Source organism: Aspergillus neoniger (genome assembly GCF_003184625.1).
Source record: "Aspergillus neoniger CBS 115656 unplaced genomic scaffold BO87scaffold_4, whole genome shotgun sequence".
In the NCBI taxonomy this organism is placed as follows: Eukaryota; Fungi; Ascomycota; class Eurotiomycetes; order Eurotiales; family Aspergillaceae; genus Aspergillus; species Aspergillus neoniger.
This window is the reverse complement of record NW_020291132.1, coordinates 876,205-902,711: the sequence shown is the minus strand read 5'-3', so window position 1 is coordinate 902,711 and position 26,507 is coordinate 876,205. Positions and strand designations below refer to the sequence as shown.

The 26,507-nt window shown below is 51.6% G+C and overlaps 13 protein-coding genes across 13 annotated transcripts; 7 read left to right on the top strand and 6 right to left on the bottom strand.

The window, feature by feature from the left end:
- The first annotated feature begins 68 nt into the window (after window positions 1–68).
- On the top strand, window positions 69–1,185 carry BO87DRAFT_373211 (F1F0 ATP synthase subunit d). Its single transcript, XM_025622488.1, has 4 exons — window positions 69–138; window positions 218–613; window positions 694–780; window positions 852–1,185. The coding sequence occupies exons 1-4, from the start codon at window positions 130–132 to the stop codon at window positions 879–881; spliced, it is 522 nt and encodes a 173-aa protein (XP_025483824.1). The 5' UTR covers window positions 69–129; the 3' UTR covers window positions 882–1,185.
- Window positions 1,186–1,906: 721 nt separating this feature from the next.
- BO87DRAFT_383217 (uncharacterized protein) lies at window positions 1,907–2,935 on the top strand (the record flags this gene model as incomplete). The annotated part of the gene is made up of 1 exon (XM_025624645.1): window positions 1,907–2,935. One exon carries the CDS (start codon window positions 1,907–1,909, stop codon window positions 2,933–2,935), a length of 1,029 nt encoding a protein of 342 aa, XP_025483823.1.
- A 300-nt stretch (window positions 2,936–3,235) lies between these two features.
- BO87DRAFT_270337 (uncharacterized protein) lies at window positions 3,236–3,490 on the bottom strand (the record flags this gene model as incomplete). The annotated part of the gene is made up of 2 exons (XM_025618905.1): window positions 3,236–3,391; window positions 3,470–3,490. Coding segments are annotated over 2 exons (177 nt in total), but the record flags the coding sequence as incomplete, so codon positions are not given.
- A 929-nt stretch (window positions 3,491–4,419) lies between these two features.
- On the bottom strand, window positions 4,420–6,699 carry BO87DRAFT_373209 (aldehyde dehydrogenase family protein). Its single transcript, XM_025622487.1, has 3 exons — window positions 6,346–6,699; window positions 6,079–6,260; window positions 4,420–6,005 (listed from the first exon to the last, which is right to left on the bottom strand). Exons 1-3 carry the CDS (start codon window positions 6,604–6,606, stop codon window positions 4,553–4,555), a joined length of 1,896 nt encoding a protein of 631 aa, XP_025483821.1. The 5' UTR covers window positions 6,607–6,699; the 3' UTR covers window positions 4,420–4,552.
- A 480-nt stretch (window positions 6,700–7,179) lies between these two features.
- Window positions 7,180–10,980, bottom strand: BO87DRAFT_299346 (amidophosphoribosyltransferase; the record flags this gene model as incomplete). Its single annotated transcript, XM_025619092.1, has 4 exons — window positions 7,180–8,600; window positions 9,142–9,620; window positions 9,675–10,815; window positions 10,896–10,980. The coding sequence occupies 4 exons, from the start codon at window positions 10,978–10,980 to the stop codon at window positions 7,180–7,182; spliced, it is 3,126 nt and encodes a 1,041-aa protein (XP_025483820.1).
- A 1,475-nt stretch (window positions 10,981–12,455) lies between these two features.
- Window positions 12,456–14,348, top strand: BO87DRAFT_422364 (DNA cytosine methyltransferase; the record flags this gene model as incomplete). Its single annotated transcript, XM_025627110.1, has 2 exons — window positions 12,456–13,864; window positions 13,916–14,348. The coding sequence occupies 2 exons, from the start codon at window positions 12,456–12,458 to the stop codon at window positions 14,346–14,348; spliced, it is 1,842 nt and encodes a 613-aa protein (XP_025483819.1).
- Window positions 14,349–14,425: 77 nt separating this feature from the next.
- BO87DRAFT_166320 (uncharacterized protein) lies at window positions 14,426–14,909 on the bottom strand. Its single transcript, XM_025618291.1, has one exon. It carries the CDS (start codon window positions 14,779–14,781, stop codon window positions 14,503–14,505), a length of 279 nt encoding a protein of 92 aa, XP_025483818.1. The 5' UTR covers window positions 14,782–14,909; the 3' UTR covers window positions 14,426–14,502.
- Window positions 14,910–15,333: 424 nt separating this feature from the next.
- BO87DRAFT_373205 (putative 2-methylcitrate dehydratase) lies at window positions 15,334–17,675 on the top strand. The gene is made up of 4 exons (XM_025622486.1): window positions 15,334–15,800; window positions 15,877–16,654; window positions 16,710–16,894; window positions 16,956–17,675. Exons 1-4 carry the CDS (start codon window positions 15,687–15,689, stop codon window positions 17,385–17,387), a joined length of 1,509 nt encoding a protein of 502 aa, XP_025483817.1. The 5' UTR covers window positions 15,334–15,686; the 3' UTR covers window positions 17,388–17,675.
- Window positions 17,676–18,354: 679 nt separating this feature from the next.
- BO87DRAFT_351127 (putative MFS allantoate transporter) lies at window positions 18,355–20,348 on the top strand (the record flags this gene model as incomplete). Its single annotated transcript, XM_025621116.1, has 9 exons — window positions 18,355–18,535; window positions 18,592–18,750; window positions 18,813–18,872; window positions 18,920–19,178; window positions 19,231–19,494; window positions 19,548–19,648; window positions 19,716–19,781; window positions 19,851–20,085; window positions 20,166–20,348. The coding sequence occupies exons 1-9, from the start codon at window positions 18,384–18,386 to the stop codon at window positions 20,346–20,348; spliced, it is 1,479 nt and encodes a 492-aa protein (XP_025483816.1). The 5' UTR covers window positions 18,355–18,383.
- Window positions 20,349–20,715: 367 nt separating this feature from the next.
- BO87DRAFT_412941 (M20 family metallopeptidase) lies at window positions 20,716–22,182 on the bottom strand (the record flags this gene model as incomplete). The annotated part of the gene is made up of 4 exons (XM_025626539.1): window positions 20,716–20,939; window positions 21,006–21,145; window positions 21,214–22,031; window positions 22,144–22,182. 4 exons carry the CDS (start codon window positions 22,180–22,182, stop codon window positions 20,716–20,718), a joined length of 1,221 nt encoding a protein of 406 aa, XP_025483815.1.
- Window positions 22,183–22,720: 538 nt separating this feature from the next.
- Window positions 22,721–24,613, top strand: BO87DRAFT_299883 (uncharacterized protein; the record flags this gene model as incomplete). Its single annotated transcript, XM_025619109.1, has 3 exons — window positions 22,721–22,757; window positions 22,853–24,087; window positions 24,167–24,613. The coding sequence occupies 3 exons, from the start codon at window positions 22,721–22,723 to the stop codon at window positions 24,611–24,613; spliced, it is 1,719 nt and encodes a 572-aa protein (XP_025483814.1).
- Window positions 24,614–24,817: 204 nt separating this feature from the next.
- BO87DRAFT_166265 (uncharacterized protein) lies at window positions 24,818–25,974 on the bottom strand. The gene is made up of 3 exons (XM_025618290.1): window positions 25,671–25,974; window positions 25,393–25,554; window positions 24,818–25,274 (listed from the first exon to the last, which is right to left on the bottom strand). Exons 1-3 carry the CDS (start codon window positions 25,754–25,756, stop codon window positions 25,022–25,024), a joined length of 501 nt encoding a protein of 166 aa, XP_025483813.1. The 5' UTR covers window positions 25,757–25,974; the 3' UTR covers window positions 24,818–25,021.
- On the top strand, window positions 25,615–26,330 carry BO87DRAFT_166260 (uncharacterized protein). The gene has a single exon (XM_025618289.1). The coding sequence runs from the start codon at window positions 25,817–25,819 to the stop codon at window positions 26,240–26,242; it is 426 nt and encodes a 141-aa protein (XP_025483812.1). The 5' UTR covers window positions 25,615–25,816; the 3' UTR covers window positions 26,243–26,330.
- The last annotated feature ends 177 nt before the right edge of the window (window positions 26,331–26,507 follow it).

Below are 26,507 nucleotides of genomic sequence, written 5' to 3'. Positions count from 1 at the left end.
AAGCCGTGGTCACGTGAGGGCATTCCCATTCCAAATCTTGCCGAGTTCAACCCTCACCCTCCCGGAACCTCCAGCTTCGCACGTTGAACTCCCCTCTCTCCCCCAACCTTCTCCGTTCCACATCTCAAAATGGCCACTGTATGTGGGGATCCTGTTTTTGTCATAAAATTGTCTCGGATGGCGAGAGAAATGTGTCAGCTAACTGCTTGGTGTACAGCGTAGCGCCGCTCTCAAGGTCGACTGGGCCAAGTTGACCAGCTCCCTCGGACTCCGCGGCCAGACCGCTGCTTCCCTCCAGGCCTTCAAGAAGCGTAACGACGATGCGCGCCGCAAGGTTCAGATCCTGTCTGAGCAGGCCCAGACTGTCGACTTCGAGCACTACCGCAAGGTCCTGAAGAACCAGGCCATCGTCAACGAGATCGAGAACCACTTCAAGACCTTCAAGCCCGCCACCTACGATGTCAGCCGCCAGCTGAAGGCCATCGACGCTTTCGAGGCCCAGGCCGTCAAGGGCGCTGAGGAGACCAAGGGCAAGGTTGAGTCCGAGCTCCGCAGTCTCCAGAAGACCCTTGAGAACATTGAGACCGCTCGTCCCTTCGAGGACCTCACTGTTGTATGTTATGGTGTTCCTGAGTTGGAGTACGCAGGGTTTTGGTACAGATTTATTAATGTCTCTTCTTCTTTTCTGTTTAGGACGAGGTTGCCGCCGCTCAGCCCGAGATCGACGAGAAGACCGCCTCCCTTGTCTCCAAGGGCAGATGGATGCCGGCTGGTTACAAGGTGCGTGATACAATACCTGCATTAATGCCTGAGTCTGCGACGAGTGAAACTAATGGATATTTGAATTACAGGAGCGCTTCGGCGACATGTCCGTTGTTTAAACGGTCACATCTTTTGTACCTATTTACGTCTCTCCATCCTTCGACCAGTATAATCACACGAAGTTACCCTTTGTTGTCAAGCATGTTGGCCAGTTAGGATACCCTTGCTCTCTGGCAGTGTGATGTCGGTTGTAGGGTCATGTATAGAAACAATGTTGAATTTAGATGGTTCCCTCACCACCGGACCGTTTGTGTATATCGGCCCTCGACCGCTATGTTACGCTCCATATCAAGCAGTCGACTATTACTACCATTGAAGATATTCAATACGCACGCACCAATATTCGGGGCAAATGAATCGTAGCATTTTGCAAGGAAATTGCGAATAGTGGGCGCCCAGTGCGACGTCTTATCGACATTAGTCCCATGCCAACACCAAGGGCAGTCAAGATGATAAATTTAGATGCTTCTTTATAACGATCCCCGCCTTTTCCCCAAATTCAAGCCTCAGTTCACTCCGATCGCATTGCTTCCAATTCCGGTCTTGATTGCCGCATTGAGCAACCAGTTTGTTTGTCATGGTCGTAGTTTGCAAGGCATCTGGGATTACACTCGAGACTTAGCCGATCCCGAGCAGCATAAACTCTCTGCGCCAACAACAACACAGGGAATCCCGCACTTCAAGGCTGACTCTGGATTGCACATCCACGTCGTGATGGATCGATTATGAGCCACAAAGCCAAATCATCAAAGTTAGAGGCTTAAGATTACCTACTGCGAACCTATTTGTTATCGGTTCAATCAAATTACGATCTCCACTCTGACAGATTCGCGCCCCTATTTTTGCTTCGCCGGGAACTCAGCTGAGAGACTGAGTGGTCTAGACCTTATTTTGATGACCATTAAACACCGATGGCCCTGTCACTCTACAAGTACTTAAATTCAGGATGGTAAGCTTATCACCAGGATGATTGTTGGAGCTCAGGCCATCTTTTCCAAGTACCGTCCCTCAGGATTTCATAATATATAATCCCGCCAGTATACGGATAGCTACTAGTTGGAAGACCATTACTATTGAGTTCACAATGCCTAACGTCTCGCAGCCGGCCTTAGCCGGATTATCAGCACTCGAGAGGCTACCAGTGGAAATTATCCAAGAGATCTTCCTCCACTGTCTCGAAGTCAACCTCCCACGAGCCTCCATACACATCGCCCGGGCTCTCTCCAACACGGTCCTATACACCTGGGTCATTCGCTATGTCTTCAGCAGCACCAACGAAAGCGCGAGACAGGATTTCTTTACACCTGATTTTCTTCCCTGGCCTCTTGATGTTTTCGCCATCTCTCCTAATGAGAGGAAGAACCTGCAAAACACCATCCTCGGTTGTCGCTGGTGTACACTACCTTTGATCCGCAAGTGCCAGAGGGACTACATCGAGCATACGATCCGCCGCAAGTGTCTACAGCTAGACTTGTCACCCGAAGACCGCCAGATTCTCATCGGTATTGGCGAGCAATTCGACAAGGATGTACAATCCACGCCTGATGAAACGCCCCATGGTCATCGCGGCAAAGGCGACCTAATACTCAAAGCCAAAATCCCAAAGTCGGATGTGGACTGCAAAGTTGCAGTGTGGTTCGATGCTGGCGCAGTTCAGATCCGTCCATCGAGCGAGATCTACCAGGAGACTGACATCTTCCGGCTACCATGCTTCGCAGCCAACCTACCAGTCCAGGTCCCGGACAAGCTACTTTTTCCTCCTTGGACCGACTCTAAACTGGACTTCCTCGAGCTGCTCTCAATGGACGGCTATCTTGACGAGGATCCCGAGCACCCGCGCGCGAAGCGAATCCTCCGACAGACGATTCGAGACCGTGACCTCGCAACGTTTAAGCGATTGCTGAGCATGCGGATTCGTGTGCCGTGGTACAAGTACCCCATTCGGTGGCCGGTCCTGCCAAATCACTTCTACGTGGCTTTGAAGTATGCGGACGAGGTGGAGGACCCTTTCGTCCGGTTGCTGGTGAGTCAGCGATGGGAGGATATCCCATCTGACGACTTTCAGCTCAAGGATCAATTGATGGCTAAACTTGGGACAGGCATCTCGGGATAAATTACCAGGATGACCTCAGTCCGCAGGACATACACGGTATACAACTACGGGGTACGCCCAATTTACTTCGACATTTTATAATTTGGTGAAGGTTTCATTGCTCGATATGGAGACACAGGATATCAGGCACAGCAAATAAGACGAGAAGGAAACGCAGCAGCAATCCAAGGGAACCACAAAAACTCCGAACTGATATCCATATTCATATCCGTCATAACGTCATGGCGTTCAAGTCAAAGGTCGAGGTCAAGGTCGGACATGTCTCGTATTTAATCAATGTCAGACTCTTGACCTCCGCGTTCTTCTCCTCCTTCCACCGCAGGATCCGCAGGTCAGGCACGAGATGATCACGTCGAAGAGGGTAACGACACCGTCGATGATAGCCTTGCAGACAGCACCGATTGTGTTGACGATGCCCATCAGGCAAGCGCCGATGGCGTGGAAGATACTAGTGATCTATATATAGAGAATGTGTTAGCCAATCATCAATCACCACTTTGGTTATGGAGCAGAAGAAGAGAAAGAAAGACATACACAAGAAACCACAGCACCCATATTGACGACTCAACGTATTCCGTTGTAGCAGTAGTAGTTGTATGTAGTAGGTAGTACGATGAACAGAGTTATTTCGATCCCTTCGGCACCGTAGAATTATAGCTCGAAGAAGCAGGAGTATGAGTAGAAGTATCACTGAAAGGACGCATGTTGATCAAAAAAAGATTTCGAAAGTATCACACGGGGATATATATATGTCGTGCAGCGACACTCAGCCGTAATACTTTAGTAGTGAATGAAGTAGTAGTACTTTGTACAAGGGGGACGATCGATGATGTATGATGGATGATGTACTTTGCCAGTTGGCTTGCTTGTCCAAGTGAATGAAAAGAAAAATAATAGCCAAAAATAATTATGATCGACATACACCCTACATATTAAATAGTAGTATTTCCCAGTTTTCAATCTATACAATAGGAATCTAATCCTTGGAACCATGTACCAAACTGTTGTTACTTGGGATGGGATGCCGTCATACCGACGACAGAACGACGCTGAGGTTTTCAACCTTCAATCCCTTTGGGGAATTTCCGGTGCGGATCAAGTACCCATTCACATTTTACTTTAATTCAATATTTGTTTAGGTCATTTTTGATGTGACGACGGATTCAGTTCACTTGATTGCCACTTATGATAAGGCTGAGACCCTTGACGTTATGGCTGGTCTTGATTTTCCCCCTGTAGATTTAGATTTGACAGGGGGAGGGGGTGGTGTAGTGACGTCATGACTTGTGGTTTCCCCCCCTGGTTCCTTGGGGGCTGGATGGGGACTAGTGGTAGGGTTTGATGATGATGGATTGGGAAGGGGGAAGGTCAGGTGAGAGGGGATGCCCTGGGACGGTGTTTGCTTTGTTTGATAGGTTGATTGTGGATATCGATGTCTTGACTGTTTCTAAGATATACAAAGTAGTGAGGTAAAGGGATTATATGCATGCATAATGTCATTATATGAAGATATATTTACCTATGTTATGTTATGTTATCGTACACATTACCATCAATCACCATATCAATAGTCTAACATCCTTCCCTCTCGTACCATCCACCCGGGTATGTATGCACCTACATATTCGTCAACAGCCTCAAAATACCACTCACTCTCCCTCCCAACGTAATCTGATACCCCGTCTCCACGACTCCCTTACACATCTCCCATGCACCCGTGCCGTCCTGCTTCGCACCATCACCCTTGCGAATAGGATAATCCACTCTGGGCGGAATCCTCGTCGCCATAAGTTTAGGGAACCAATCCACGCAGACAGCCTTGATATTACTGACACCCCTCAAGCCCTCTTCACCCGCAAACCGACCGTATCCGGATCCCTTGACGCCACCAAACGGCAATTGAACCGCATAGTAGCTGCCAAAGTCATTGACCGACACCATGCCCGACTTGATGTTCGCCACGCACTTCGCGATATCAGTCTGGTTGTAGCCGAAGACGCTGGCACCCAGGCCGTAGTCCGTTGAGTTGGCGATGGAGATGGCGTGGGGAACGGAGGAGGCGCGCATCACGAGGAAGACTGGAGCGAAGAGCTCCTGCTGGGCGATCTTCATGGTCGGGGTCACGTCTACAAGGAGGGTCGGGGCGAAGTAGTGGCCCAGAGGGTGCTCGGGGTGCTCGAAGCGCTTTCCACCGCAGATCAGACGAGCGCCTTGCTTGACGGCGTCGGCGATGAGGGATTCCAGGCGGTCGAAGGAGGCCGGGGAGATCATGGCGCCGACGTCGGGGGTTCCGGCGGAGGTTTGGGAGTCGAGAAGAATGGAACCGAGACGAAGACGGGCGATACGGGAGGTAACGGTCTCAACGAGTTTGTCGTATGCGTTGGGAAGGGCGATGATGCGCTCTACGCCGATGCAGTTCTGGCCGGCGGATTGGAAGACACCACGCATGAGGATCGAGGCGATGGCGGGGATTTCACTGACGGTGCGGGAGTCATCGAGAACCAGGGCTGGGTCCTTGCCACCCAGTTCGACGGTCACCGGGGTGAGAGATTTAGCGGCGGACTCGCAGACTTTGTGGGCCACGGGCTTGGAGCCGATAAAGGTCAATTGGGAGATGTCCGGGTGGGAGGTCAGGCGGTCGGCGACGTTGGGGAGGCAGACGATGCTTTGAACGAGGTCGCGCGAGTGTCCGCAGCTGGAGAGGGCGCCGCGGATGACCTCGAGGAAGAAAGCGGAGGACCATGCGGTTTGTTCGGAGGGTTTCACGACGACACCGTTTCCTGCGAAGATAGCACTGATAACAGGGGAGATGAAGTTGTGGAAGGGGTAGTTCCATGAAACGCAGGCAGAGACAACGCCTAGAGGCTCGTAGGTGACCATGTTCTTCTTGTACATCATGAGGAAGTTTGTCGGGCGCGATTCCGGTGCTAGGGCCTTTTCACCGTGGTCGAGGGTCCATTTCAGCTTCTCGGCGGTGACGAGGATCTCTCCAAATGCAGCGTCGACTTTGGTTTTGCCTGAATCCAAGCAGCAAGCGGTCACGAGTTCATCTTGGTGGTCGAGGACGTATCTGTTGAATGAAGGGTTCAAGGTCAGTGCCTGCGTTGGTGGGTGAAAGTTGACATGGCAAGATGAGTACACACTTCAGCAACGTCCTCAGGACCTTCCTCCTCTCTGCAAAGCTAGTATTGGCCCATTCCAGTTGTGCGCTCTTCGCAGCCAGGACTGCGCGATCGATGTCGTCAGGAGTTGCGGGTTTGATTCCATTACCGAGTACTCGTCCGTCCGCGGGACAATAGCTCATGATCAAGTTGTCGTTCCATTGCTGCGCAGGAGGAAGAAGTCAGAAATATGTCAAGATATTTAGAGGCAGGTATGTTGTGTAAAGGAGAGGGTACAGGCAGACTCACTCCCCGAACTTGGCCCTCCAGCACTTTTCTTCCCTCCCCTTGAAGGTTATCCCACTTCTCGCCCTTCCAATTGGCCCGAATCTCTGAAGGAATAGGCACATTGAATGTAACGGCAGCTTCCTTCCTGCCCAGAACGTAGAGATAACCAAGGTACGCGGCTGCGAGCGAGAGCAACGTGACGCCGAGTAACGGGCCCTGAGTCCGGAGGTGGTCCACCAGAGGCAGGAGAGCCGGAGGGATGAATTGGTTGAGTGAGTCCATGGTGAAAGTCGCACGGGGCGATTGACTCAGTGCTCTGCTTTCCCGGGCCCGTCTAAGTGTGCGAAAAGACAGGGAAAGGGCAAAAGGGAGGAGGGGACTTAAGGACTGTCCGGAGGTGGTTCGATCGATTATCCACTGCTCCGATATGCGGGTGCACGTGCCAAGGGGGCGGGTTCCATCCAGCTTTTTGTCGTGAACAATTGATGAGAGGTCATGGACAGATATGAAGATAGGAAACTATTCATTTATATGTTCTTATGGCTTCATACAAGGCTTCATATTTATTTCAGGGCTTAATTTTTTTGACCCTATGAATTGGTCTCAGGCGGTACCCCAGAAAGTCAGTTGAAATGCCAGACGTAGTAGATCTTCATCGGATAGTATATATAGTTGCATCTACCACTACTGATACTTATGATGTTCGTCATCGCCATGAAAGGGTTGGGTTTTAGTATGTTTTTAAAAAATTCTAGCTCTACGTTATACAAGCAATGACAACACCAACTCGCCAAAAACCAGCAAACTACTCTGTACAAAATTCACACATGTTGCTGAGGTTAAAAGCATCTCTGCTCAACCACGGCGTTTCCGTCCATTGGTTTTGACATCCTCCGTTGATTCCGTGCTACCTCCCTTCCTCTTTCCAGTCCTTTTCACCAAATGGTCAATCACACAACCCTCCTCCCATCCGGCAGATGACTGCCCGGTAATTGCCCGACATCGTGGGCAAGACTTACCATGACGGATGAGGAGCTGATGAAGGGAATACTTCAGATGATCAGGGATGCGTACTTCGAGATGGCTGAACGCCGTAATCTCCGTGGCTTTGTCCGGAGGCACCCAGCCCAGCCATTTGCAGATACGGAAGATGTGCGTATCAACCGCAAAGCAAGGGCGTTGCAAACAAAACAGTAAGACACAAGCAGCAGTCTTCGGACCAATCCCGGGGTATTTGACCAACTCCACCATGGCGTCCTCTGTAGCAAGGCTATGAAGATGGTTCAGGGATAGGAAATTCTGGTCGGCGCATGCAATTTCATACTGCTTGCCACCTTCGGACTTTGTAAGCAGATCCTGTGGCGCGTCCTGAGAACCCTTCAGCAGCATGTCTCTGCGCTGCTGATTCTCTTCATAGACCATGTCTAGTATAGCCTTGATCTTCTTGCTTTTGACGTCTGCTAGGCCGCCACGCTTGATGGCTTCGAAGACATCTTTGAGCGGCGCGCGGCGGACAGCATCCCAATCCACACTTCCTTTACCAACACCCTCTTTCAGGATACCAAACCCCTGCACAAGACCGTTGAAAGCCATGGCGGAGTTATTGCCTGTTGTTGCTCCGCTGAGCAAAGTGCGAATGAGTGCATCAAGGACTGATGGAACCTCGCCACAGCCGGTAACAGTGAGAGATGGCTCAGGGATAGTGGTAGGCGCAACAATCTCTCCATGTACGGTGGAGAGTAACCGATTGACTTCTTCACTTTCATCAGGGGTGGGATGCGCCCAATCAGGAAATGGGGTAATTCCAGGTGTGAGGCCATATGTATTAGTCTTTTTGGATCTCTTCTCTTTTTCTCTAGGCCCCGAGGCCGCTCTTGTGGCCTTGTCAACAGTACTCTGCAAGGTATTGGAAATTGCATCTATCTCTTCTTTCTTTATAGAAGTGTCGTGGGTGTCTAGCTTGATTGGAGCGCTCTTATCTTGCAACTCGGATAGCAGAGTAGCTGAACCTAGGTTGTGAGGAAGTTCTTGAGCATTATTGTTTCTTGTAGTTCTGCCGTTTGGCTTTAGCTTTTTGTGGGCAGGTTCGCCCACTATTCCGTTGCGCTTCACGGGTCGACCGCCAGATGTAGCGGTGGTGGCTCTTTTGGATGGCTTTTTGAAGGCTGCAGCATCCGAGTTTGATACCTTGGATGATTGGGCCTCGTTCTGCTGCATCTGAGCAGCAAGCAGCGCTGTCTCCCGTGCCGTGGCGGAACGTGTCATAGGAGCCATAACTACTCAGTCAGATGACATATAGTGGATGGACGACGGTGTACTCTTCACACGGTAGAGGCAAAAGAGAAGCCGACCGGCACCTTGGAGATACCGCGCAAGTTCGTGTCAAACCACGGTGTATACCGCTGGCTGAAGGACGAGGCTAGACAGATGCTGCATGACGCAGGAGTCGCCAAATGAATCGTGTTTCAAGTCATCACCGTAATAGTTGTGCAAAAGTCTAGAGGTGGTGGCCACGCGAGATGATCAATCGTCGTCACATGATCGGGGAACCTGCAGGGTCGTCCTGCATCTACGTCATCCTATGAACATATGTCCGGTTGCACAAGAATTTTCATCGGTGGTCTATATATTCGTTAAACGCAGGGTATCTCAGCCCTTCGCTGTCTTGGATAACAAAGCAAATGGCCTCCCTATCTATCGTCCACCGTCTACGAACTCCAAGACTCCAGACCACATAAATGCCATGAAATGGTTTAGATAGGCCATAATGTCATAATCATGCGTGATCAGCAATGTTATGGATGCTGATGTCCATACGATCCTTCACCTTGGGGTGCTCCTCTTCCTTGTGTTTGCGGGTGGTGCACACGCTGACCTGGGGCACCTCCGACTCGCTGGGGTCCTGAGCGGGGATGATGTTGCCCGAGCCATCCAGCTTGACACCGTTGGCTGCCATGCGGAAGTCCTTCTCGCTGGCAAAGCCGTGGGTGACAGCTTCCTTGGCACGGTCCAGCGCCTTGATCTTGCGACCTTCGCCGCGGAGCTTCTCCAGGTGCTCAAAGTAGCCATCGGAGACCGGGGTGATGTAGTTACCGCAGAAGACACCGACTTCAAAGTCGCGTGGCTCGGACAACCCATTCTCCTGAGCAATCTCAGCACAGGCACCCTTCAAGTCCTCCAATGTCTGGTAGATGACACTGTCAGCACCAATGTGCTTGGCAATAGACTCGGTGTCGCGGTTGTGCGCGACGAGCTCGGTAGGCGATGCCAGATCAATACCATAGATATGAGCATGTCTGTGAATATGGTAAGCGACTGAAGATGTACAAATTGGGACTGTTACCACTTACGTAATCTCTGGAGCGCAACTGGCGAAGTAAACCTTCTTAGCACCGGCTTCCCGGGCCATAGTGACGATCTCCCGACTGGTCGTGCCTCGCACAATACTATCATCAACCAATAGGACATTTCGGTCCTTGAACTCGGCCTGCATAGCATTCAACTTGCGGCGGACACCCTTCTGTCTGGTCTTCTGCTCAGGCATGATGAAGGTACGGAAGACGTAGCGGTTCTTGACGAAACCTTGGCAGTAAGGCTTGTCCAGATACCGGGCAACGGCCGCCGCAGACGTCGTAGAGGTCTCAGGAATGGGGATAACGACATCGATATCCTTGACCACTTCCGGTCCAAGGACATCGAGGATTCTGGCAGCGAGACGGTCACCCATCCGCTGACGGCTACGGTACACGCTGATACCGTCGATGACGGAGTCAGGACGAGCAAAGTAGACGTATTCGAAGATGTCAGGAGCATAGGACTTCTTGGGAGCGACCTGACGGAAGATAGGCTCACAACCCTTCTCAATGATGACCGCCTCACCAGGCTGGATGTCGCGGATGTTGCTGAATCCAAGCTGGTGAAGGGCGACCGACTCGGACGCCATCATGTAGTCGGTGCCCTCACCGTCAAGGGAGGCCCGAGAACCGATGACGAGAGGACGGATACCATAGGAGTCACGGAAACCCAGGAGACCGAAGCCCGCGAGCAGAGCAGTGCAAGCCCAGCCACCCTGACATCTCTCATACATGCGGCTGAGACTGGAGAAGACGTCTTCAGTGTTGACACGCGCCTTCTTCGTCTCGCTCAGCTCGTCAGCCCAGATGTTCAGCATCAACTCACTGTCGCTGTCAGTGTTGATGTGACGGTGGGCTTCGATGTCGAGATATCTCTTCAGCTCGGGAGCGTTGATCAGGTTGCCGTTGTGGGCCAGGCAGATACCATATGGACTGTTCACATAGAATGGCTGAGCCTCAGCGTTGGCACTGCTCCCGGCAGTAGGATATCTCAGATGACCAATTCCCATAGAACCCGGCAGGTCTGCTACCCTGGCGCCATCGTTGAAAACCTTGGCGGCCATACCGTTCGACTTCAACTGATAAATGCGACCGCCGGTTGCGCACGTGGCAATTCCTGCTGCATCTTGACCTCTGTCTAATTACGATCGGACGAATATTAGTGGGTGTTTCTCAAGCAGCGGATAGTCCCCGCAGTCTGGAGGGGCTAAAACTCACGTTGAAGCAGGTACAGTGCCTCATGAAGGTCGATGGCAGCGGACGACGAGGGGTTCGCCTGAATCAGAGCAATGATACCACACATTATGTCGGCGGTAGGATGTTCTAGTTGGAAGCTTGAGATTAGCACGCGCTTCCCGAAAGAAATGACCAGTAAGGCAAAATTTCAGTGGCAATGTAAGTATAGTCAGATCGGAAAATATCCGCAATGATGCTTAGGAAGTCTAACATCTATAAAAAAAACCGAAATTCATCATAGAAGAGGCGAGGATTGAACAGGTAAGGGAAGATAAAAGGAAAGCGATCCTATACTCACATCCAGAACGGGTAGAGAAAGACTTGGGGGGAACACACACACACAGTGTGGTGGGGTAGAAAACGGAATTGGACGGGTGTAAAAAGATGGGATAGAGCCGGAAACGTCTATCGAGACATAACAAGACTCATGCAGAGGTAGTAATGGTGGCGGATAATGGCCAATGTCACGCCCACGGAGGGATAAGTGAAGCGAATAACATGGTTAAAGGAGTTTTTTTAGGAGAGGAAGAGAGGAGAGAGGGATCTCGCATCTTATTTCTCCTGTTCTTCTCCACTGCCAACCGAGTAAAAGGGAAGAATTTTTGCGGGTAGCCGCTAAACCAAAGAAAAATTTCATCAAACCGGAGATTGCCCCGGCTTTCCAGTAATGCCGATGCCGGACCTGACTCAGCTCCCCGCCCGTTCCTACCATTGGTTGATCCATGCTTTGCCGGTCTCGACCACTCAGAGATGAGTGTGCCGATTAGGTAAGTGTTATCTATATACTTTACAGTGAATATTAAGAACTACTGTACTTGCTTATAGCACAGGCTATTGCCATTATTTTACTACTTCCCACTCGGAACATTCCTGTTACAACGCTGATTTGCCTAGACTATTGTGGCTGCTGCCTAGTCACACTCAATCTTACTGAACTACTAGGCTTGTGAGACCTGTGTGAGGGAGCTGTGTAGCCAATGTGATGCAAGACTAGCAAGCAGCCATAATCTACCTCACATCCCATTCACCAGTCAGGTGCTTCTAGACTACACCTCGGAATAGCTTCATGTTCATAGCCCTATATAGTTCATGCAACTACCTAATGTTCACACACTCACACACTCCTCACACTCCTCTACCCTCCTCCACTTCTTAATCATGTCTACTGTAGTAATTCTCCCCCTCGTAGCCAATCAGACTCTCCATTCACATCCCCATCCCCCAGTTGGATATATCTCATCTGCCCTATGTGTGCAAAGCCTGTTATTCTGCACGATGTCGTCTATCCAGGCTTGCTTCATGTGTTAATCCCTATTCACTCTACCTGCAAGCAGCCCTTTCCTGCCCATCCCATTGCATATAAAGATGTCTTCTCTTCTCTTCCAACTTTCTCTCCTCTGCATCTTCCTCTTATACCTCTATCTCCACTTCTTGCCAGTCTTCTGCTATCTCTATCAGATTCTCGCTTCTCCATCACTCTTCCATCTGCAAGGATCTCCCTCTATCTATCTACTCCTCCTACTTACCTATCTGTCATACAAAATGGCTCCATTCTCTTTTGCCATACCTCACCTCTGCGAGAGCGACGATGACTGGCCATCGGACGCCATGTCTATCGATGGAGACTCAGACCGCAGCAGTGTAACTGTTGAGAATGACCCTGACCTGGTGTTAAACATTCAAACGGGATATCGCTCGGGCCCAGCAACCGAGAACGACTCTTCCCCCGCTGAGTTCAACGAGATTATTGAGCTCGACTCTGACACCGAAGAGGGGTTCAATGAACAAGACTACCTGACCGACGCTGCGTTCAATAGATTACTACAAAACTGGAACAACGTTCCCCGAAGACAAGATATTGATGAGGACGTGCAGTTCATTGATGTCGCACCAGCCAAGCGTCCTCTCAAAGAATGGTGCGCAAACGGCATCATCTACACGCCCGGGCAATCCCTTGAAATATTCGACGGAAGATTCATCCGGATAGAGAGCATATCCCAGCATGTTGTGTCCAAGGAGATCTTCTTCACTGGCAGGCACTTGGTGCGCGCTACCGGCCACAAGGGCACATATATCCCCAAGTGGCCCAGCGAGCTCATTTGGATCGCAAATGACACCAGGAACATTGGCTTACCCTTGATCAAGCGCATTGTAAATGTCATCTTCACGAATGCCTGTCATGTGGAGCATGATCAATTGAAGAAACGGCGCCCCCACACCCTGTTCTGCCGGCTAAAGGAGAACTTCCGTGACAAGCCAGATGACCCTGCATCTGTGGAATATCTCTCATTTGACGAAGCCGATGAAGGGTATAGAACTTATCCGAGCAGTCTGCGCAAGGCGTGGAGGGGAACAACCCGTTTTTTTGGAGCGAGTGATGCTCCGCAGGCAATCGATCTCGAGGGACCCGTGATTGATCTGATTGAGCAAAGTACCGATAACAAGAGCAGTCGGCAGTACACGTTTGGAGACGGCTTCTGCGGCGCCGGCGGAGTGTCCTGCGGTGCACTCAAAGCTGGTTTGCGCCCTACCTGGGCATTTGATAATTCCAGACACGCGGTGAATACGTATAGTCTCAATTTCCGAGATGCCGAGTGCGAAGAGTCGGATGTCTTTTCCTTTCTGACGAACAACTATGATTTTCTCAAAGTTGATGTTACGCACGGGTCTCCACCATGCCAGACCTTCTCACCAGCGAAGACTGTACAGTGCGCTACAGACGATGCGAACTCCGCATGTATCTTTTCTTGCGCGGAGCTTATTCGGAAGGCGAAGCCGAGAGTCCACACGATGGAGGAGACGAGCGGATTATATGATCGGCATCGAGAAACTTTCCATCGGGTGGTTCTGGATTTTATCGAAATTGGCTATTCTGTTCGGTGGACGATCCTCAATTGTGCAGATTTCGGAGTACCACAGCTACGGAGGAGGTTGGTAATCATCGCATCTGGGTAAGTAGATATCGCGTCTTTCTTGATTACTTGTACTGATGGCCTTGATAGCCCCGGAGAGACACTCCCGCCGTTCCCTGAAGCAACGCATGGGCTACCTGGTTCCGGACTCAGGGACTACGTGACGATTAATCAGGTCATTTCGCGAATTCCTCGTGGGGCCTCCGATCATGATGTCGAGGGCGCGCTGCAACGTAGCGCGATTGACCGACGACCCTTCGACGCCAACAGACAGGCACGAACGATAACCTGTGGCGGCGGCGAGAATTATCATCCATCGGGCAGACGAGGCTTCACCAACAGAGAGTTTGCGTGCCTGCAGACTTTTCCTATGCGATTCCGCTTCGGGCCTCGCGAGGTGCGTAAACAGATAGGCAATGCAGTGCCGCCGAAGCTGGCAGAAGCCATATACCGTTCGGTGAAAGCTTCGCTGCAGCGAACGGATGAGGAGGAAACTAATCCTGAGCGGCGAGGGCCATTCTGATTCTGGTTGATCATTGTGTTCTTTTTTGGGCATCACGTGCGATTCCAGATCTCTCCTCGTTCCCTGATGCTCTTGTTAAATGCCGTCCACGCATTTTATCAAAATATATTCTCAATCAGAAAAAAACCTCGATAACCCTCTTTTCATTATGACTTCAAGAATCTGTGGATCTTATGTGATCCCATTTCAGTGACTTAGACAGTATTGGCGGGCTTTTGTTGTGTTTCGGGCCTCGGTGTGGAATTCGGGTAGCCTCAGTGAGTGGAGTCCCGACTGTCAGAGCTTGAGGGGGGAAGATGGGGATGATCCGCCAGAAGATCCACATGCCTTTGCCTCTATTTGATAGCCGCGGGAAGCCATGAAGCCGTCCAACCGCGGAGAGAAGGGGGGCAGCCATCGCCACGATAGTGGTCGAGTTTGGGGGAAAGAACATTTAGAAACGTTAGATGAGGGACATGGTATGCGGATAATAAGTGATAGTTTGCTTCCAGATGATCTCAATTGTGCGTTGGAGATGCAGGATCTGGTCGACGTAGGACATGCAAGGTGGCTCCTCCTGCATGATACTAAAGCACTAGTTCTCGACCGGGCATTCTGAGGTTGAGACGGAGGGACTCAGCCAACATTATTAGTAGTTTAGTACAGCAATTCACAGAGATGAAGGTGTTGAGGGAGGAGAAAACTCTGGGTCAGGCACCGGTCGCACTGAAACTGGTTTTTGAGTGCCATTGACTTTCTGAATATTGGGACCACGCGAAAAGGCGCCGATTGACTTCTCCGATCAGTAAGTCTAACTGTCTAAGACTAGTAACAAAGTAGTAACTAGTAAGAGAATTGATGAGAATGCCTCCCCGCTTCATGTGTCTCCGGACAGCCGGCAATAACCGCCCGGATTGATTGTAGGAGGAAAGAGAGAAATGGCCTCGGTACAAAGGCCGGGGGCGGTATGAGATCAGGGTGACTTTAGCTCACCGTCCCTTTCCTTTTCCCCTTCTTCCCTTGGATTGCCCCCAGCAACGTAAGTCTACTACTTTATTTCCCCCCCAATTTCTTCCGTACTTTCCGCCCTTCCTTCCTCTTCTTCCCCTTCTCTTCCTCTTCAACCCGGCGGCATTGCTGCATCCTCCTCCCTTAATTGCATCTGCATCGTCTTGGGTATCAATCATCATCATCATGTCTGCCTCTTGTTCAGCGTTGAGACGGCTGACCCACAGGTCTCCCCGCACTTGGCCCTCCCGCATCTCCTCCGTCTCCAGGCCTGCATCTTCTCTTTCCTCCGTTGCTCGTCCCAGTCTCCGGACTCCCTCAACATTTTCTCGCGTCTCTCGATTTTCCACCATGTCTCCCCTCCAATCTGCTGCTCCCGTCGTTCCCGGCGATAAGCCGTACGACCCGGAGATTAAGGATATGGCCGACTATATCCACAACTACAATGTGAACTCGGACTTAGCGGTACGATGGTTCTCCCGTATTTTTGTTGGCTTTTTCCTGTGTGCGATGGACTAATTGCAGATGTCTTGACTTGCAGTATGACACCGCCCGTTTGGTGTTCCTCGACACCCTGGGTTGCGGTCTGGAGGCTTTGAAGTTCAAGGAATGCTCCAAGCTCCTGGGCCCGGTGGTGGACGGCACCGTGGTCCCCAATGGAACTCGTGTTCCTGGAACCCCCTACCAGCTGGACCCTGTCAATGGCGCTTTCAACATTGGTGCTATGATCCGCTGGCTGGACTACAACGACTGCTGGTTGGCTGCTGAGTGGGGTCACCCCTCGGACAACTTGGGTGGTATTCTGGCTGTCGCCGACTGGGTGTCTCGCACAAACCGTGCGGGCGGAAACATCGCCGGCGGCAAGATCTTCCAGGTCAAGGATGTCCTGGAGGCCATGATCAAGGCCCACGAGATCCAGGGTGTGTTGGCGCTGGAGAACTCCTTCAACAAGGTCGGCTTGGACCACGTGGTCCTGGTCAAGGTTGCCACCACTGCCGTGGTTGCAAAGATGCTCGGTCTCAGCGAGAAGCAGACCGCAGATGCGATTACCCAGGCGTTCGTGGATGGACAGTCGCTCCGTACCTACAGACACTCCCCCAACACCATGTCGAGGAAGTCCTGGGCTGCGGGTGACGCATGCCAGCGGGCCGTCAACCTCGTCTTGAAGGTGCAGAAGGGCGAGGGTGGCCTGCACACCGTCCTGTCTGCCCCCATCTGGGGTTTCTACGATGTCCTGTTCAAGGGCAACAAGTTCCAGTTCCAGCGCCCCTACGGTAGTTACGTGATGGAGAATGTTCTTTTCAAGGTCTCCTACCCGGGTAAGTCTAGCATCGGACATCAGTATGGAGGAGATACTAACAGCTGCAATGATAGCCGAGTTCCACTCCCAGACTGCGATCGAGGCCGCTCAGATCGTCAACGTGAAGCTCAAGGCTCTTGGAAAGACTGCCGCCGACATTAAGGAGATCAGAAACCGCACCCACGAGGCGTGCATCCGTATCATTGACAAGCAGTTCAAGCCGATGGACAACTTTGCCGATCGTGACCACTGTGTCCAGGTAGGTTATTTCGGATCCAAACATTGTTTGCCATGTGCCCCGCATACTGACAGCTCGCCAGTACATGGTCGCAACCATGTTGGCCTTCAACCGGTTGACTGCCAACGACTACGCCGACGGATCGGAGGCCGCTACCTCTCAGCTCCTGGATGACCTGCGGAAGCGCATCTACTGTGTCGAGGACCCCCAGTTCACCAAGGATTACCACGACCCTGCCAAGCGCACCATCCCCAACGCCCTCACCGTTACTCTGAACGACGGAACGGTGCTTGATGAGGTGGTTGTTGAGGCGCCCTTGGGCCACCGTCTGCGGCGTGAGGAGGCCAAGCCGGAGATTCTGGCCAAGTACAAGCGTCATCTGGAGGCGCACTTTGACCAAGCCCGTATTGACCAGCTGATCCAGATTGGCTGGGACCGGGCCGCTCTCGAGGGCTATGATGTCGACCAGTACGTCGACCTGTATGTCAAGGACCAGATTGTGGCATCCCAGTAGAGTCATGATTGTATATGCGACATGGGAGATATTATACCATAATTTGAAGCGAGATTTTGAAGATATCGTGTATGAGATAAACGATAATTAGCCAGTGATAGAATACTTAGAATTACGATATGGTGGGACCGAGAGAATCAGGATACTGCAGGTTGGTACTAGAATGACCAGAGACTGGGCTAGGGTAGATGCTAGTGGATGGACTCGCTGCCGACGGCTATGCAACACGCTGCCGAACCCACCAACAAGAAGAATCATGTTTATCACCCAGGATCTAGACGTTGCCGACCCTCCTTATGTTATCATCATGCAGAGTAGCCGCGATAGTCGATGCCCTCATACACACAGTTGATATCATACTTACAGGGCATACCCATCTAAGTGCAGCAGAAACCAGATTGTCTGGCCCACGGTCGAGTCTGCTGTTATACAAGACCTACTTGCTCTCTACACCATAATGTACATCCTAAGTTAGAAGGGCACATTGCAATCTTGCACCATATCCAGGTACTCCACTGAGAACCTTGACAACTTAGAAGATAACTTCCCCATCATTTTCCACCCAAGCCATCATCGATAAGGAATCGGCGATAAGCAAGACCCTAATATCTAACACTACTGCCTAGAGCAACAACAATACCCGTTAGTGGGTGTCTCACCCTACCGCCAATCACATCAATTGACCCTGCTATCAGTGCAGCGCACGGATTCCCAGCCCGCTAGCCTAATGCAGGCTCGATAAGAGCGAAAACCTGGGGTAAAGTGGTACTCTATCTCGGCATCGGCTGTTGTCGATCGGGGCCAGCCTTGCCGATACAGCCAATGATCGTGTTGGTGGGGAGTGTTGCAGTTATGATATTGAGTTTCGTGCCAAGATATGGTTGATAGGATGCTGAGGGGGTTTGGATGATATCTGGGGTGGGCGTTGGGATGTATTTAGGGAAGAATATGCGCGTGTTGGTATTCGCCTGAATACTGTCGTCTTTTCTCAACAGTATGGCGGACTTTACGACTGAAAAGAAGGAAGAGAATGGTGGTGATCATGAAGCCGTGAAGACAAGTTTTGATAATGGAGTGATCGAGCTGGAATCGATGCCTCGGTTTTCTGCTGAGGCGGAGAAGAGGCTTGTGAGGAAGATTGATTTTCGGTATGTATGCTTTGGATGAGATTTATGGGAGTGGAGGAGGGTTAATGGTGATTTAGGATTCTTCCCATCATGCTGGTTGCTTATATGATGTCGTTTGTGGACAAGCAGACGTTGAATTACTCTGCTATTATGGGTCTTCTGACGGACCTGGGGCTGCATGGAACGGAGTATAGTTGGACTTCGTCGATCTTCTATTTTGGGTATCTTGCGTTTAGGTGAGTTGATATAACGCGAAGCAGTATAGCTTGAGTGATCAATTCTGATGAGGAGTATCCAGCTATCCTGCATCACTACTGCTTGTCAAGTTCCCTTTGGGGAAGTACTTGGCGTGCACATAGTACTTCTTCCTCTTCCTGATGCCACACCACATGCTTACATGTATAGTCTCTGCTGGGCCGTCGTCCTCGCATGTCATGCTGCTACCACGAACTTCACCGGACTCATGGTCGCCCGGTTCTTCCTAGGCTGCGCGGAAGCCAGTGTAACCCCGGGATTCGGCCTACTTACATCTCTATGGTATCGCACGTCTGAACAACCGCTACGCCATGGGATCTGGTTCTGTGGCAATAGTTTGTCACTGGTGCTCGGAAATGCCATTGCCGTAGGTATCTGGCAGATTCAAGACAGCTTAGCATCATGGAAGGTAGAACCCTTTCAAATACCCTGATTCTCGAGACAAAGCTAACAGCTATTAGTGGATGTTCATCATCTTCGGCATCGTCACTTTCCTCTGGGGTTTCCTAATGCTTCTCCGCCTGCCCGACTCACCCACAAATGCTTCCTTCCTAACAGACGAGGAGAGGGTCATTGCACTGGCACGACTGAAGGCAAACAAAGCGGGGTACAAGAACAATAAGATCGAATGGGGCCAGGTTATGGAGGCATTTACAGACCCGAAGACATGGTTCCTGGCCGTGTTTGTTCTGGGCTGCAATATTCCCAATGGTGGATATACGACGGTGAGTTACTTACCTTTATTAGGAGACTGCACAATTAGTCTGACGATACACAGTTCTCAGGCCTTATCCTCAAAGGCTTCGGATACGACACCGAACATACTTTGCTGCTAGGCATGCCTGGAGGATTCATCGTCTTCCTCATCATCTTGATATCGTATGCCCTACCACCTTTGCCCCCCACCTAAATATGGACCTCATTTTAACATTTTACGAAATCATAGCTGCTTCACCTCGACCAAACTCCCCAACAGCCGCTGCATAACCTCCATCATACTCACCTGCGTCAGGTACATCCCCCTCCCCTCCAAACCACACCCAACCCCAGCCTCGCATCCCCACTAACAAGAACCGAAAAGCATCCTAGGAACCGCCCTCGTCAACAGCACCAAACCCATCGCCTCCCGCTACATCGGCCTCATCCTAATGAGTCTCTACTCCGTCAGCTTGCCCCTCTCAATGGCCATGATCAGCGCCAACATCGGTGGCATCACCAAGCGAGCAACCGTCAGCGCCATATACTTTATCATGTACTGCGTGGGGAATATTATCGGCCCGCAGCTGTTTTTCGAGAGTCAGGCGCCGAGATATCAGGTGCGTTTGACCCATACCCCCTCAATAGAAATGTACAGTACTTGTGAAATGAACTAACATGAGTTGATTGGTATATGTAGAGTGGCTTTATAGCCGTGTTTGTGTGCTTGGCTGTAGTGGTGGTGGATCTTGTGGCGTTTGTGGTGTATTTGAGGTGGGAGAATGCGAGGAGGGATAGATTGGGGATGGGGGAAGGGGAGGAAAGGGAGGTGTTGGCTGATGTTACGGATTTGAAGAATCCGGGGTTTAGGTATGTTTATTGAATGGGGTAGATATTAGGTTGGGGGGTGAGTTAGTATATGGAATATGATGTGGATGCGAGTTATCTGGACGGAGTTACTGCGTTGATATTGTAAAGATAAGTACTAGCAAGGTCTTATTAGACCTAGAGTAAATAAATAGTATTATCGAGACTGAGATCGCAGATCAGTAATAAAATCATCCATTGCTTAGAGAAGTCTCAGCCTTCAATACACATCAAGGGGATCTAGTATACCTCTCAGCCACTATGAGCTACTATCACACTATCTACACAAACACTCAAAATCCAGTAATCATCATATCATGACATATTCATATTCTTGCAATAAACATCATAGTCACCCTAATCCATCATAAAAGCTGAATCATTTACTCCTCCACCTCGACCTCAAAATCCTCCTTCACCCTCCTCGCAAACTCATCATCCGTCACAATCTGGCACGCCACAACAGCCATCCCCGCCGCACAGGCCAGACAGCGCTGATGCGCCTCGGGGGAACCAGCACCGTTGGTGAAACCCGGGGTATGATTGACGCCGTCTGTGGGGATGGTGAAGAGGCCGTGGAAGCCGGGGAGGGCGTAGGAGACGTTTCCTATAAGTACCATCGTTAATCAACCTGAATCTAGGACTATGATGTGGATGTTGTGGGTTGACGTACCCATATCAGTAGACGCGCCAGTAAGTTTACCAGACTGCCCAGCGTTATTCATCACCGTATGGTGACCCATAGCGCGCATAACAGAGACGTAGCTCTCGCATATAGGATTGTTAGTTTTGAGGTCGTCGTACGAGACACCCCTACCCCACCAAGCATTAGCAACAAACGAGTATCATATAGTTAGTGCAGGGTGAACAGGTTTACTCACCACTCAAACTCGACCCCACACCCCGTCGCCAACGCGGCCGCCTCAAAACACTTAACCACCTTTTCCGTCAGCGCCTTCAAGCCCTTCTTCGTCGGCGAGCGAATATAATAATCCACCGACGCCGACATAGGAATCACATTCGGCCTATCCCCCCCACTAGCCACGACACCATGTATCCTCTGAGTGGGCAGAATCTGCTGCCTCAACAGCGAGATATTCACATACGCCGCGACCACCGCATCCAATGCATTCACGCCCTCCCATGGCGCTGCGGCCGCATGCGCCGGCTTGCCCGTGAACGTCACGGTGACTTTGTCATTCGCTAGAAACCCACCGGGTAGTACTGTGGCCAAGCTGAGTAGTTCCGGATGGCCCGGGGCCATGGGGATAGGGTGGACCATTAGGCAGGCGTCAACATCCTTGTAGGCGCCATTTTCGAGGAGACGGACTTTCCCGCCGCCGGATTCTTCGGCGGGGGTGCCGAGGAGGCGGATGATGTAGTTGGAGTCCTCTGGGGCTTGGTGTTTGAGGGCTTCGCAGGTGGCGATGAAGGCGGCGATGGAGCTTGTTGCGATGAGGTTGTGGCCGCAGGCGTGCCCGATGTTGGGGAGGGCGTCGTATTCGGCGTTGAAGACGATGGTGCGGCCGCCGGTGCTGCTGCTGCCGTGCGTGTAGGTTACTTCGAAGGCGGTTGGGAGGTCGTAGGCGGAGCGTTGGATGCGGTAGGATGGGTTGGTACGTTGGAGGGTTTCGAAAAGGGTGCAGATGTTGTCGTGGGCTTGGTGTTCTGTGTAGGCTAGTTCCGGGGTGGACCAGATCTGGGGTTGGTTAGTTAGTAGGTATGTGAGGTATGCGTGGGTGTGTGTTGGGGCTTGCCTTCTTGTTGATGTCTTCTAGCTCGGAGGCATGTTTGTGGAGGGCTTCTTCGACGCTGGCGATGAAGCGTTGTTGTGTTGCTTCGAGCTGCATGGTTGTGGTTGGTGTATGTGTACTAAGTACTAGGTAGGGTTTGATAGTATTAATCAGGTGCCGGAGTTGGAGACTGGCATGCACGGCATTTTATAGCTGGATCGTGCATGGTGGAGATGGTTCTCCGCATTGATTGCGGAGATCCGAGAGGGGGCTATCGGTATCTACAATTGATAAGTGATAGGAAGTGACTTATCTACTACTAGACTATCTACTACTGTATTTGGTACAGTTGAAGCCATCATAATTGCCGATACCGAGGTCACATGACCGGTGCCGATGCAGCCAATCGGCGGGCGAGGCTCGGCAGGAATGGCGGCAGGAGGGCAAAAAAGAGCATCGGTTGGCGATTCAATTCTCCGCATTTTCTCTTCCCCCCTCTCCTTTCGATGTCCTCCTGGTTGGTTTGTCTCGGCTCGGAGTCTCTAATGGCCCTGCTTTTGACCAGGTTACATGTCGTCTGACAGGACATTCCTCCCCGACAGGCACACCGCGAGTAAGTGGAGCAACGGCAAGCACGCGATAGAACCGATAGACGATGCATGGGCTCGGCAGGAGGACTCGGTCCAAGACCGGTAAGGATCCCCACCAGTTCTGTCTTACGCCAATTGTCTAGGTTTGCTTTTTTCGGGGTTTCTTTTTAAGAATGGTCGGACTTACTGCACCGCAGGTTGTCGCACGTGTAGAATTCGCAAGGTCAAATGCGACGAAGAGAAACTATTCGTTCCTGGCCAGCAGGAGCCACAATGCCGGCGTTGCACTGCGGCCCGGATCGTATGTGAGTGGAAGGGCGGCCCCATCCCCCGGGGTCCTGCTAAAAGGCTCGGAAGAGACACTCGCCCGGTGGAAGCGCAGATGGTCTGTCAGCCTGTCCCGTCTCCTGCGCGTTCTTTATCGCCCACTGGTGGTGCTGGGAACAGCATCCAAGCGGCCAATTCGTTGGTTATATCGGACTTTGATCGCTCGTGTTTGAACTATCTTCAGGATTCTGCGCTGGTCGTGATCCTTGGTAAGCATTGGCCGTGGTCTACCGTGTCTTATGCATACCATAAGATTGCAGTCAAAGAGCCCATGGTTATGAGCATGATGTTGGCGACTACGTCGAGTGAGATCAATCGGTCGCGTTTGTACGACCGGGACAAGACGGACGGACAATGTACCATCGAGAGTTTGTCCGACATGGACAGTAGGTTGCACTATGGCCGGGCTCTCTCTGGTCTTCGGGAAGCGCTGAAACCAGACGTCAAGTCCCCGGCGCAAATCGAAGCCATCTTCATTACCTTGTGGATGATGATTGATTATGAGAACCGATTCGGCAGCGGGACTGCTGGAATTAATATTCACATCCGCGGGATCGAGAGTCTACTCTTCAACCATGTCGTCCCGTCACTCAAACAACTAGAGCCTCCAAATGTCGCAAATGCAGAGACAGGTTCGCCGGCTGCACTATGTAATGTCGCAGATGAGGCCCAGAGCATGAGCGCATGCGAGAGCCCTGTGCTGCAACAGACTGCGGATTTGTCCAAAGACAGACTTCGACATACAGCGGTCCCTCTTTTTCTGCTTTGGACTCTGTACTTTTTCACACCGGGCGCTTTGCTCTCTGGCCCAGGTGCTGCCAGGCTCGACACCGACCTGTTCCGGTTTTTCATGCAAGACGAAGCAGGAAGTGCGGGTTTGAGTCTTTCTGAGCTGTATAGGATTGGCAGGCAGTCCCCGTCTCGATTCTGGGGCGATTCCTACCCCACCACCGCCCAATTGGATGATATGGAGAATATGCCGGGGCTATCGTTGTATCATCGAAGTCATGTACTGCAATTCAAGATCACGGAGTTATTTCGGCAAGGAAATCCTTCAATCAACTCGGGCCTTGAGATCATTAATGAACTCAACGTATTATCTGATGTAAGTATCCGTCTCATCCCTGCAGATGACCTGTCATGTCTGCACATGGGTGGCCGACAGCGACTAATCCACTGATCAGGAATTCGACACCTTGTTGAGTTCCGCCAAGTCTGCGCCCTCGTGTGAAGTCGTAGGTGACGGACGTCGCGTGATGGAAACGATCTTTTGGGCAGCCATTACTTACTACGGCACAATTGTGTACTTTCACCTGTGCTTCAAAGACACCCTGGCCAAAGCACTGCAGGGTGCAGGGATGATGACCCTGCATGATGCCGTTTCCCAGGTTCTGGAACTTTCTTTGAAGCTACATCGCAGCAGACCGCACTTGATGGTGCGCATCACGTGGCCTCTCTTCATCGCGGGAATTGCCACGTCCGACAGAATATACCAAGACTGGGTGTCATTTCGGCTGCGCGAGCTTGGTCGCTACGGGCTCAACTACAGCCGAGTCAGCGCACGGTTTGACGAGATTATCCAGGGAGGCGATCCATTTGCGCACGGACGAAGGCCATTGTGCGCACAGTAGTGCACTCGGTTAGACGCTGAAGTGAGTTGATAGGATGTCTGCATCCCAGTGGCAACGATGATAAGGCTAGAATAGCCCGGGGATCTGCCTGACGTGTGTTCTAGAAAGTTTCGGGAAGAGGATCCTAGCCAAATCGTGGGGTCTTCCCCGACTGCCAACATATGCTACGCTCTAGCCATGCAGCTAGTGGTCGTACATTAACGCACTCATTCAGGGCCTGCCATGCACAACGATTATGCTTGGTTCTGAAGTGACATCGTGGTCATGGTGACGACCCTGTTCGAACGAGTCAAATGGACATGAACAGACTTAGAGTTTGCCAACCATAGCACTAGTCTTGGCAGAAGATATACGCGGGAACAAAGACTTTCCATTGCGGTCGCTGACTATCTGCAATGTTGTAGCGGGCTATTCGATGAAATATGATGTCTGACAAATCGGGCATCTATACTGATGGTATTCGAACCATGATGCGAGACAGGACGCATGGAAGACATGGTGACAACGGTTGAGGACCAGGATGTTTCTCCTCCCAGACACTCGATCGGCCTCCATTGTGTCATGCAGGTTGGGCTCGTCGTGGGGTGATGGTGCGACCCAGGCCGGCTCGGGAAAAGGAAGGGTATCTTGGGACGCTGCTAGGGTTGACAGACAGATGGGACTACCAAGGAAGCCATGCATCAGTTCTATGGAACGCAAGTCCGGCCAAGACCGCTACCAGCAATGTGTCCCCGCATCTCGGCCAAGAGTTGGCGCCACCCAAAGGAGAACAGCCTTACCAGGATTCCTGAGCGTATAACCGATCCTCGCAGCTCGCGTGTGTCTGCTCGTCCAGCCATCGATCGACCGATACCTGCCGCATTATGCCGCCATCGGTGAGGTTGCGGAGTTCGCTACTGCGTCTGGCAGTTGCTCGTCGACGATGATGGTACAGCACGATACTGTCAGGTTAGATACATCCAAACAATGGAATTCAACCAGCATGCAGCATCCTCCACCAGGGCATGCATGCAGCAGCTGAGCCTCCAATAGGGGACACTGGAACACTAGAACTCACAATGGGATCGTACTCAAGGCCACAAACAACACCACTGCACCTACAATGACACCCACTATGCCGGTGTGGTGCGTATCCCCAGCCATCGGAAGTATACGGAGGAACAACAACAAAGATAAGATCGATAGGTCAACTGCGCTCAGGAGATGACGCGTCGGATAAATCGGCTCGAAGCCAGCGACTCACTCCTCACGACAGCTTCCAAAGCAGCATCGGCAGCGTCAGCAGGGGTAAGGTGGTGGGGATGGTTGCATGGGGGGATACTGGGAATGGGATCCATCACCGGCGGGGGAATTGGGGCAGGTCTCCGAGGACAGAGACGGCTGCATTTAAAGTTGAGCCAGCGAGTGGCCCTCAGACCCCCGCGCAGCAGCACGCCAAGGCCACCGGACAGTCACCCTGCGGTGCAGTCTGTATTATTGCCTCAGGAGGCGCCAAGTCTCCGCGCTCCGGAACACCTTGGCGTTTCCGCTGGGGCCACTCGGCCGCTGCACCAATCATATCGCTCGAACTCGGGTCTCGATGCTCGTACTGGCTCACGTGGCGGAATGCTGTGGTCGTATGCGTCATAATCCCGAAAGAGGCGAGACTCGCCGACTTCGCGCCCAAGGTTGGCGCCAAGGCATCGCTTCCGGGGGTTCTGTGATTGGCGCTTGGCGGGCTGGGCAGTTCTGCTCGGCCTTGGGTGTCTATACTCTATGCCAAGACTACTTCCAGGTCCGGCGATACAGAAACTCTTATAAGAAGGATGAATTCCCCGGGATCATGTCGAAGAGAGAGTTTAGAATTAGAAATAAGCAAGAATCAGGATCTAGAACAGATCAGATCAGATCAATT